Source organism: Streptopelia decaocto (genome assembly GCF_964273445.1).
Source record: "Streptopelia decaocto genome assembly, chromosome: 2".
NCBI lineage: Eukaryota > Metazoa > Chordata > Aves > Columbiformes > Columbidae > Streptopelia > Streptopelia decaocto.
In genome coordinates, this window is record NC_138655.1 from 50732853 (window position 1) to 50745664 (window position 12812).

Sequence of the window (12812 nt, forward strand, 5' to 3'; positions counted from 1 at the left end):
AGTGCAATTTTTTTTTAAAACAGTGTGTTTGTTTGTGGGCTGGTTTTACAAAACAAGGAAGAATAATTTCATATGCACTACCATTTTACCTGATCGCAAAATGATGAGGGTGTTCACCCAAATCAACCTGCCTGCTGATAACTGAATCTGCACTCATGAGATTCAAGACTACCTTTTCATGAGAAATCTCTCCTGCTGACTCTGGTCCAAGACACAACATGCTTAACTACCAGCAGGACCAGGGACGAGCAAGAGAACATCCTTTCTGGTCTGTGCAGCAAAGGATTTGTGGTACCTGGGGTGAGGGGGCTTCATCTTTGATGTCTGATAGTACCCAGGAATGCCTGCAGGCATGTGAACGAAGAACCAGATCTAGTCAGAAGAAATACACAGTTTCTTTTCAAATATCTCCTTAAATGTGATAAAGTTTACCTAGTGGAGCTCATGAAGAAAAAGAAATGCTTCTCTTATTTAATTTTTGCATATGTTAATCCAAAAGACGGATTCAGAGCAGACTCAACAACTTTGAGACAGGACAGATGCTCGTTTTAGTTATTTGGTTTTTAATTAATTCCCAAAAAGGGAATACGAGGTGGTCATTACCTGACAATTCATATTTGGTTTCCTGAATTGCTTAATGTCAAGGCCACAGTGGGTTTTCATGGATCTCCAATTTCTTGTGTTTAAAAGACTTTAAATGCCACTGTAACAAAGAAAACATTTAAGCACTGCAATTGTGCTAAAATTAGAGGTTTGTGGGAACACTAGAAATGGACTAATAAGGAATTATTTATCTTGTTTTGTAAAGTGTCTGCGAAAAGCTTCTAAATAAATTACTCTTTCTTTTCTCTCTTGGAAAAAGAATAAATTATGGCTTCCTCTCAAGAATATGCAGCAAAAATACTGAAATTAGCCACAAAAATCAACGTTTTTTGTGATGAAGTTTTAAGATTTTGATACAAAGGTGACTTTATAACATCAAATGTGCTTATTGCCTTAAATGCATGTATCTTCAGAGACTTTATATCTCAGACAAGACAGTCTCTGCACTTTGTAAATTCTATTTTTATATTTCAACTTAGGTTTGAATATGACCTCCAGCAATGAGAATTCTGCTCTTCTGTTTCACACATACTGTTCATATAGTACACAGAATATACTGCATATCCTACTCAGCTTAGTAAATGAACAGATTCAAAGTTGTATTAATGTAAGTAACTTACAGCTAATCAAGAAAGTCTGAAAATCCATTTAAAATACAAATTTCCTGAACTTGAAGTGGTTTTCACTTTGCATCTGCCTCCAAAAGTTTAAAGCCATTATCTCACGTGGATCCTTTCAACACCTTAGAACTGCTAACAACTGCTAATCAACTATTTCCTTTACTGCCTTTAATGAGTCTTAAATTCCTCTGTGCTATGATCCTAAAAAAACCCACCCCAAACAAACAAAAACACCAAACACCCATCCCTTAAGGCCCAGTCACAAGCGAATATGGGCTGAATTATTACCTGAGCAGCAAAGATATTGAAAATCAGTAACCCCTAAAAAGCAATTTATTTTAAATTTGCAACTTATTTCCGTGTGGTAAGGAGCCATAATATTTTATAAAATATGACTATCAGGCAGTAATAATAATAATAATAATAACAACAACAACAATCACAATAACAGCATCATTTTATGTAACACTCACCTGTTAATGTACTAGGATATGGACTTGGCACAGCTGAAAATGAAGATGATGCTCCTCCAAAGGGTGTCATTCCTGAGGGCCCTCCAAAAGGAGTCATGGAATGACTATTAAAATTAACTGCTGATCCCTTTATTGACGGCGACTGTGTTGCTTGGCTGGAGTCTGATCCGTAATGGCTGACGTGGGAAATAACGGGTTCTGGAGTATTATCAGTTCTGTATTTCATGGCTGGACCTTTATCTTCTTTGCTTTTAATGCACCCCATAGTTGCTTCTGTGAAAATGAGAGGAAAAAATAAGTTCATGTCTATGTTGTGTCTTTAGATAGTTAACACAGAAGAGTCCCAAAAAGCTACTGAAAATGCTCGTCTATTACCAGTTTAAAAAAAAAACTAAAACAACCCCCAGGAATTGCTCCTATGTGCAGCTTATAAACTCTGATGAAAAATGTTCTGGAATAAAATTTTAAGTCATTCCCAGAATAGTGAGGACATAATTATTTTCCTTTACAACAACACATATTAATAGCACATTTAGATTATTCTTCACCCCAGTTCCTTGGTGCACTGTAAATGGTAAAACAGAAAAAAAATTTAAAAAAAGGGAGTCAGGTAACAGATGAAGAAAAGACACTCAAGACTTATACAGCAGGGTGGAACGGGAAACAGAGGTGACAGATTCCAAGGCAATTAGAAGCAGCAAATCCAAAGCAATTATATGAAGAAAGCCAGTAAGGCGTTCCTGCTTTGTTTTTTTAAGCATCTGTGCAATAGGTGCTGACCTGCTGGTGGTATTACAACTTATGTCTTTAAAGAGAAGTTTTAACCCATTGGCAGTCCCCAAAATACAACTCACAAACAAACCTGGTATATTCATGGCCACAGGATAGGGTTATGCTCTAGAGTCTAACCAGAATTAGAAAAAATTATCTAGAAGAATAGTTATACCATCCGTAGTAGTTTAGAAAGTGAACTGCACCCAACAGGTGACAATTTATAGCCCTGACAGCCCAAGATTGCCACCAGCAGACTGCACCAGAGCTGTTTACTGCAGGGATACCTATTACCGGCTGATGGAGGCAATTGGAAAGGAGACCTGTCGCCAACGATTAAAATGACTGTGTCTTAAGAAGTCACCACCTGCCATTTATCAGGTGATGACAGCTGAGAGCAGGCATTTTCTGGCTTACCCAGCTGGGAAAACAAATCAGGAAGAAAACGGAAGTATCTTATTATTAGGTTGGTGCAAAAGTAATTGTGGTTTTTCAATTGTTGAAATTTGCCATTTAATATTGGAACACATTCTTAAATAAACGTGATTATGTTACACATCATTTTAATGCACTTTTCTCACTTTATGCTTTTTTGCTACTGACTTATTACTTGCTGTTTATTTTATATTTATTTTAGATCATGGAAATTACGTCAGACAAAAAGCAAATTTGAATTATTTTCTTATTAGAGTTCAAAATGGGTTGTAAAGCAGTGGAGACAACTCACAACATCAACAGCACATTTGGCCCAGGAACTGCTGATGAATGTACAGTGCAGTGGTGGGTCAAGAAGTTTTGCAAAGGAGACAAGAGCCTTGGAGATGAGGAGTGTGGTGGTGGCCATCAGAAGCTGACAATGACAAATGGAGAGCAATCTTCAAAGCTGATCCTCTTATAGCGACATGAGAAGTTGCCCAAGAACTCAATGTTGACCATTCTACGGTCGTTCAGCATTTGAAGCAAATTGGAAAGGTGAAAAAGCTCACTAAGTGGGTGCCTCATCAGCTGGCCAAAAATAAAAAAAAATCAACGTTTTGAAGTGTCAACTTCTCTTATTCTACGCCAACAACAACGAACCATTTCTCAATCGGATTGTGACATGCGATGAAAAGTGGATTTTATACAACAAACGGCGACAACCAGCTCAGTGGTTGGACTGAGAAGAAGCTCCAAAGCACTTTCCAAAGCCAAACTTGCACTGAAAAAAGGTCATGGTCACTGTTTGGTGGTCTGCTGCCCGTCTGATCCATTACAGCTTTCTGAATCCGGGTAAAACCATTCCATCTTAGTAGTCTGCTCCGCAGATTGATGAGATGCACCAAAAACTGCAACGCCTGCAGCCGGTGTTAGTCAACAGAAAGGGCCTGATTCTTCTCCATTACAATGCCCAACCGCACATCGCACAACCAATGCTTCAGAAGTTGAACGAATTGGGCTACCAAGTTTTGCCTCATCTGCCACATGCATTTGACCTCTTGTCTTGTCAACCAACTGCCACTTCTTCTTCAAGGATCTTGACAACTTTGTGCAGGGAAAACGCTTCCACAACCAGCAGGATGCAGAAAATGCTTTCCAAGAGTTCACTGAATCCTGAAGCACAGATTTTCAAGCTACAGGAATACAAAAACTTATTTCTCATTGGCAAAAACATGTTGATTGTAATGGTTCTTATGTTGATTAATAAAGATGTGTTTGAGCATAGTTATAATGATTTAAAATTCACGGTCCAAAACCACAATTACTTTTGCACCACCCTAATAGATGCAGCAATATTCTGACATAACAATTCCTATATGCTTGAGAAAAAAAAAATAAAGTTAAATTTTTAACTTCAATAGTAGAAACCTCAACAAAAATACAAAATCAACTGCTTCACATTCTCTGATGAATCGGTTAAAAAAACCCCAAACCAATAGCAGTCTGAAAGCATTACAAATACCTCTTTTGATAGCTACGACAGTTTCATGTAGTCTAACTAACACTTAGGCAAACAGTTTCCCATTGTACATGTAACTGTATTTTTTCCTTTTCAATTCTCTCTTACCTTGTTAACTATTACACACAGAAATATGCAACAAAGTAAATCTTACTAAATAAATACTGTTTTACTGTAGTCACACTGAGAGAAACTAATTCCCTCAGTGTAACTAAGCACTACAATATTAAAGATACTGTAATCTTCTCAAGAACTGTAAAATAGAATTCCTGGAAAGAAGGTGGTCTGTAGCTGATGAAACAGCATACAAAATGTACTGCTCATAAGATTAATAATATTCATCCTGTCAATTCAGCCCCTAATGCCGTAATAAAATGCAATTACTGGTGCAAAACCAAGCAGCAAAGTAAAAAAACCTGTGTTTTTATAAATCTTGTCTGAGTTTTATACAGAATAATGAATCACCACAGAAGCATACTTTATCCGTATTTTTTTTTTTACTTCTGATAATTATTGCCAGCCTATTAATTGTGAAGAAATGTTAACAGAGCAAGACACAAATATATGCATGAAGAACACAATGTGTCTTATATACCTTACAAAAGAAGCCTTACAATCCACAGTAGAAAAGCCAGTTATTAATTCACGATACAAGTCAAACATCCAGTCACACCCTCTGCATTAGACACTGTAATTTGAACCATTTTTTTTTTTCACCATGAGGCTGCATAGTGTGAATTCTTGCCTTACTTTTAGGCCTATTTCTTTGATTCTCTTTAAAAAACTGCAATCGAAGTTGTCTGCTTGCACAGAATACAAATCCAATCCTCTTTGCCAAAATGTGTTTACTAGTAGCGCTGATTCCGTGTCTTTTTTGAAAGTTAAGCATGACACACAACTTAAAAGTCATAGAATCATTTTGGTTGGAAGAGACCTTTAAGATCATCCAACACACTACTTACATTAATAATGTAGATTAAAAGGGAAATCTATGGACATTTGTATCATTAAGTGCTCATCACAAATATTTTTCCTCCCTTACTTCTGGAATTTGCTTAACTTGTAACAGGCTGATAAGACTTCAAGATTAAAAAAAAATTAGAAAACAATTTACCAATTCAGGTAAAACTGCTGGATTCTGTCCACAGTATTGCTGATTTGACCAAATGGCTGGTGCTAACACTACCTTGTATTGCAATTTTAACTGCTATTACCCGTATGTGCTCACCCACTTAAGCTGTGGTTAGCAGCAAGAAGTTACTATCGGTATACTCAAGAGCCGCAAAGAAAAACCCTTATTGAAGGCCTGAATTCCTTTGAGAGAAACAGGGTCGGCCTCTCCCTTGCTTCTCCCCTCCCCAGCCACTTCGCTGTTCACATAATCTTCTTTCAGGGGTTAAAGAGATTAGCAACACAGATTCAATCAGTACTTCAAAGAGAAAGACATTCCGAAATATACAGACAAAATTTTTAAAAGCTCTACTTTTATAACTGCATACCTACAAATTAAAACTAAGGAAGCAAACTCATTAGCTTTTAGAGGTCAAAACACAGGTGGAAATTACTATAAAATACTGTGTATGCATTTATGAGGAGGAATTAGAGGAATGAGGGGAGAGAAGATGACATAAGCCAAGACTGAGTGGCAGGGAAGGGAAAAACGATTGTCTGCCCTTAGGGCGTAAAAACCCAGTGACTTTCTATGGTTTAGTCTTGTAATAAATTACCAGATAAAGAAAAAAAATCCTTAAGCAACTGGTATGCAGTGTTGGATTTGATTATTTTGGTAATGCATTTGTTATCAAAAATGTGACTGAAATAACTTTACAACTATTTTTATCACAATTTGTCTGACCAGCAAAAAATTATGAAGGAATATATTTCTGTCATAAAATTCATATCTCTCTTTCTAAAGCACTGAACTCTTTTTAGAAATAGATACAGATGAGAAGTTCCTGTTTGCTCTACAGAAGTCCACCTATTCAACGAATGCTGGCCCAAGGCAGGTTATTCACAAACCACAGATCCATTTCTATTAGTTGAATCATTATTTTAGGTGCCTGAAGCAAACTACTAGAGTAACTTAAGCAGCTTGTTCTTTCTTTGAAACAAATACTCTCCTGTTGGTTCTGACTAAAGTGCTCGCATGCTTGATGGGTGGGTTGGGAGTCAGCTTGCTGGAGGTCTCAGACAACCATGTCCAGAAAGGCATGGACTAAAAGCACATATATCTTGTTCTGCTTTCTAGATTAAAACAATCCTATGTTAGAATGTTTTCAAGAAGAAACAGAAGCTAAAATGATCACTGGAAGGAGAACTGAAGGTTAGCAGGATGCCCACAGAAATCAATAGAAGAATTAGAGTACTCCAGGAAGCCGTCATCATATGAGATTTTAGTGATGCCTAATTTGACTTGGGCTTTTTGGAGAAGTCATACAAAGGGCAACAGTTCTTTGTGGTTCAATACTCTACAAACAGCTCAGACAATGAGAGAGGACCCTTAATAACCCCTCTGTGAAACAAGATTGCTCCAAGAAAGTCATTGCTGCCCTCTTATCTTCCCAACTCCATTTTGTAGCAGAGTGCTGGATCATGAGGAAAGCTTTGTCAAACAACAATTGACAAGTGTGGCCAGCAAAGTCTTTTTTTCTCCTTTCCTTTCAAAAGGATGACCTACTAGCCCAAGAAAAATGAGTTTTTCCTCAAGAGCCATCATATCCATGGATACTGACAAATGGTTCCCCCAGGGTGTCTGCAGCCTCACCCGTCCACCCCGGAGAGGTGGATATCAAAGGGGAACCACTTGTTTGTCCAGTGAATCTTTGCTCTTTCCAGTTGATGGTTACAGCAGTTATCTACTCATTGGTTCTGTGGGACACAAGGTTTTCAGAAGTCCTTCAAGAAAGTTCTCCTACTGGCACCAAGGAAGATGCTAGAGCTTTCTTTGAAAGAGGTGATTTTAGATCAGGGAATTAAACTGACAAGCTGTTCCAGCTAGCTGCCCCAGAGAAAAGTAGTCTACAAATGTCTGTAAACTCCATATTAATTTTTCTCCCAATACTCTACACATCAGCATCAAGATTTTGAGGGCGACATGTTAGCCTCTGAATCCCTGAACACCAAGAGCTGGGAGAGCCTCATATTTTTCTACACTCGCTGTAATGAATCTGATAACAAAACTTACACCAGAAAAACAAACAAAAAAAACCCCACTCCCCAAGAACCAACCAACCAACCCCCACAAAACCAAAACAAACAAATAAAAACCCCAACAAACAAACCTCCCAAACACAAGTAAAATGAGGAGTTTCCTCTTGGGGAGAGCTGGTGGTATTCTTCTAATCTTGCAGTTCTGTTATGATCTAGCACATCCCTAAGTGCCTTCTGGAGACTTGATCATGATGTAAGAGCATGAAAAACGGCCACACAGGGCTGTTCTGATGCACCACAAATTGAAAGATGCTCTAACTCCTCCACATTTATACAGTCCATTTATACATCCGGCCCTTTGACAGCAACTGAGGCTGACATGGCCATCGGTGAAAATGGGTTTGACACCCCTGATCTAGGGTGGTGTTCTCTTTTTGACCTCTAGACTAAACCAGGTACTAAAACTGTACAAGAACTAAATGCAAGAGGTAAGGCAAAACGAAAATCACTAAGGGGAAGGGTAAGTTACAAGATTTCTTTTTTCCATTCCTTTTGATTACTGAAATTGTTCATACAGCCAAAAAGAGCACATAAGTCATTTTTCACTATGAAGAAAGAGTCAAGTTAGAAGAACAAGCAAGCCAAATCTCTTTCCAGGATAAAGCAAGACTGCAAATATCCTCCTGCCTAAACCCAAAAAAAACTAAATAAACCACCTCCCATGCTACATAAGAATTTCATTTGAGGTTCACAAATTGCTAATAAAAAGACAAAACATTGAAGATTTCCACTGCCACTCTACCTTCACTTCTCAGTGTTAGCAAAAAAACCCCAAGTTTCTGTCAAGAAGCGCCTTCACTTCTCAAACGTGAAACAAATATCTTACAAAAAGGTCCTCTTAACTTTCAACTAAAGTAATAATTCAAAGTTATTAAAAATTCATGCAATGGCAAAGACAGGATACTCTGCAGAAAGGTCACTAATGGACCCATTAGCTGACAGCTGACTGTTTGCTCAAACCAGCACTGAGCAGGTTCCCTGTGTCACTGGAGACACACAACCTGCACTGGCTTTTCGTACACAAACCATCAAGGCAGAGCATCCACCAAACAGGTGGTTTCAGTTTGTGGTATTGAAAACTCATTCATTATAAGTGCCATAGACTGAAAGGAACAAAGGCAACCAGAGAAGAGGCCAACAACTCCTTTGGCCAATACTATAACATCCACCTGATTCAGTCCATCTTTAACAGGTCATGGTATGAAAATAAGGGTGGGTTTTCTCGTCTACAAAGCAACCTGCCATGTTTGTAAGGGAAAATAAACAAAAGATTTGCCCTGTGTTCTTTGCCGAGTATACGCAGTTTTAAAAAATGATGCAGTTTCTATCATGTGATATAATTTCTCTTTTATAAGCTGTCATAAATTCAAAAGTTTGCTTACTTTACCATGAATAACCCGTGGCATTATGAAGAATGATGTTCTACTAGATTCAGTTGTATAATTAGTAATAACATTAATTCAATGAGACCTTAGAGAGTATGCATCATTATACATTTAAAGTGCAACTGACATAACCTTGTAATTTACCATCTAACAAGGAGCAAAAAGTGAAGATAAAGTAAGATGAACAAAGATACTGAAGCAAGGATTTAGGTTACTAGATTTTCAATGTTTACCACACATCTTTGTGCAGTTCTACTCAGCAAAATAACCATAAACCAGCACTATTAGACCTGAAGTTGCCCATGCACCAAAAATGTATTTAAAAGTAAAGAAACATCCTCTTCAACACCGACTAATACAATCTGAAATGTTCGATCCTCGTGTTTCTACAGACAAAATCCTGCTTTCAACATGACCATGCAAACATATTCAATGAAAAAATCTGGATCTTCTGTGGTAATGCATTTGATTTCATAGGGACAGAACAAATACCGGTTTGTTTGCTAATAAAGCTATAACTAGTTAATCCACTGTAGCAAACAGAGGATGCTGCACAAAGAGAAAAAAACCTCAATTAGTATAAAATTCCTTATCTAGTTGGACAATCTGTATTTCAGAGTTAAAAGCTGTTGCAAATATTACATATTTCTGTTCTAGCTCATGCTTTTTAAAGAAATCAGATCTAAAAAATTGCATTAAATTAACGATTGAGACTGATCCTTCTACTGCAGGAGCTAATTAGTTACCTGGCTGACAAGATCGCTAGAACATCAGTGCTCTGAAAGAATACCAGATCCCAAAACACTACCTGGAAAATTAGGATATGGAGGAATTGCAGAAAAAAAAAGAAAAAGGTCCCTCAACCTTGCGTGTCTTTCTATAATTTCTAGACTTTTTTTTTGAATGGACGAAAAGGTTCAATGGAAGAGTGCTTCCTCTGAGATCTCAAGACAAAGGCTTCTCTGCTGAAGAAACACCTATTAGCTTTGTTGGAACTAACAGGTTGAAAATGGAGCTGCTCCAACAGGTGGTACAACCCTCAACCCAATCCACATCAGGCCCCATCACAGGACAACCACTGGAAGTCAGGTTACAAAGCTGAAGGAAAAATTAAGCACTGCAAGAATGAGTTCTGATAAATAAAGTGGAATTAAGGATTATCAGTGAGGCAAAGTCAGGAGAGATACAAGCCACTCTTCAGTTTTCCCTCCCAGTCACATCCTCCTTTTATCAGGACCAACCATGTAGTATCTCCTCCTACTCACTGTGTATTTGAACAGCTGAATCTATAGAGGTAGCCTTTCAATTCTAAAAAAGGGCAAAGGCTGCAGGAGTATGTTGGAGAAAATTACATGGATGATGTGTGGCTGGCTCTGCAAAATACACACTCATAAAACTGTGTTTATTTATGATCGGAGTTTTACCTACACTATCTAAGATAGCACAGATGTTGTATGCAAACATAGCAAGAAAAGGTGGATTTTCCAATCAGACCAGTAAGTGGTAAGAAAATACAGACTAGAGGTGGAAGAAAGCAAGCCTACTATCATTTTAAAGCCTTTTCTAATCAAAGAAGTACAGTTCAGTACACTGTCTTCAATAGTGGACTTTGACTCTAACCAGGAGCAATTCCTTCACCATGGGCCTGGGCACGGCCTCTGACAACAAATAAGGTTTTCTCTTTACAGAATGAGTAACCAGCTGGAGATGCCTTGGAAGGTGAGAGCAGCAGGAAGAGCACAGACTGCTCCAACCTGCACCAGCCTGCAGCTCAGAAAGTCCACACTCAGATGGAGACTAAGGACTCAGCTATGTGAGAAAATTCCTGCAGGTATGACCTACCTTATGAATTTAAATTAATGTAGTTATGTTGATGCAACATCTGCACAGGATTTGTATTCAGGAATGTCTTTACTTGTATTGTTTTATGCTGTTTGGTTTAACTCAGAATCATCATATCCAAGAAAATAATAACAGTTACTACTATAACAATAGATTTAAACATCATAACTTTCTGCTCTAGACAAGGCTTCCAAAAACCCACAGGAGGTTTGTGTCACAGCCAAGGTCTGGACTCAGATCTTCCAAGTGTGACCGTAGCGCCCTGACTTTTGGTCTGATACACCTGACCAAGGCTTCCTTGCCAAAGCTGTTCAAGCATCTGAAGAGCACACTTCTGTCACCAGCCTCGCTGTCTTCCAGTTGCTGTGTGGAAAAAAACACCACCACCACCACCACCCTTACAAAAAAACACCACAAACAAAAAAACAGCCAACCCTCCAAACCCACCTGCAGTAGGTACAGAACCAAGCTGGGGGTACCCGACTGACAGCCAGAGGGAGATGCTTCTAACTTCCACAGCACAGCAAAGAAAATATTTGTCAAATTTAAATGTTTAAAGCTCATGTAAAAAAATACCAATTGCTAAATGGAACTTCTGTTTTAAGAAAGTTTGTTTTCAGAATCTGTTCTGAATTTCCAGTGAAGTCAGTATATTGTTCACATCCAGAAGAGTAAAAAAGAATTTGTGCTTTTTGTACATCCAACAAAAATCCTGCCGACAAACCTAAGGCAGATGATGCAAAATGGGTACACAACACCGACGGATTAGTTTTCTTTATTCCAGCAGGCAGGATCACAAGGGAGAGATTAACTAAAATAACAGAAATGCAAAAGCAATTTTATGTGCTGAAATACATTATACATATACACGAGAACATTATTAAAATTTAGAGTTACAACGTCTAGCTATACAATTGCAAAACCTTTACCACACAGAGACATTTTCTCTGACAACAGATGATACCACAGACAAAACAACCAATATATTGTCTAGACAGCATTACTGCTGCTCCATTGTCTTGAACGTTTAAGTACATAGTCAATAAATAAATGCAAGCAGAAAAGGATTTTTTTTTCCAGTGTAATAGCTATTTTTATTAATTTGTGAATAATTACAACTATCTTAAAAACTAGAAGTCTGATATATTCAATAAGTCTGGCCAAAAGATTGTTTCAGATTACAGTAAGATGTATGTCATGCTTTGTCAAAGCCATCTCGCCCATTTCAGACAGGATTTAGGAACCAATTTACAAATGGAAAGATTTTGTTTTCATTGAATCCTATTTGGAAAACAACAAAAAGCATGCCTGATATCATAGAATATTTTAATACATTCAGTTTCCAACCATTCCATTTAAGTATATCATTTCCAAAAGAGATGCCCACAAAAGTTATTTAAAAAGCAACTTTTAAATATTGTTTACTACAGTAAACTAAAACTATGGTCTCTGGATCTCACAGCAGGGAGCATGAAATCCACCTTCCCAAGGCACATGCATGTTACAGGAAAAAAATGAAGTAAACCTTACATGGTAGAAAAACAATTTACAGCATTTTTGTTCTGAAAAAGAAAAAAAAAAAAGAATCTATGAAAATTTACAAAGTAATTGCTTTCGAAGTTCAACTATGAACTACAGATGAAAAAATGGACAACAAGATTTGCATGCTCACAGAAATTCAGAGATACTGAAATTCTTATGAATCTATAGTATTTTTCTTCTTCTCAGCTGGGCATACAGCTGAAGCGGCAACTACATTTTACGATAACAGAGGAATTAAATATTTAAAAGAATCCAGCTGCAACTTCATTTAGTCAACTTAGGAATATGAAGGAAAGGAATAGTCACAGCAACTTAAAAGATGAACCAAAAAAAGACCCTGTAATAAATGACTGCTGTATCCATCCAAATTATAGTACAAGAACATTGCTAAGGAATCCCATGAAATTTAGACTTAATTATTTGGTGCGTG

At 37.5% G+C, this 12812-nt stretch overlaps 1 protein-coding gene across 2 annotated transcripts in view; it reads right to left on the minus strand.

Moving 5' to 3' along the window:
• The window catches only part of YES1 (YES proto-oncogene 1, Src family tyrosine kinase), a 50614-nt gene that overhangs the window by 14472 nt on the left and 23330 nt on the right, over positions 1-12812 (minus strand). For both annotated transcript variants that reach the window (XM_082045983.1, XM_082045984.1), the window contains exon 2: positions 1697-1969. In XM_082045983.1, the coding sequence (XP_081902109.1) occupies positions 1697-1961 (265 nt within the window). In that variant the 5' untranslated portion in view covers positions 1962-1969. The remainder of the gene's footprint in view (positions 1-1696; positions 1970-12812) is intronic.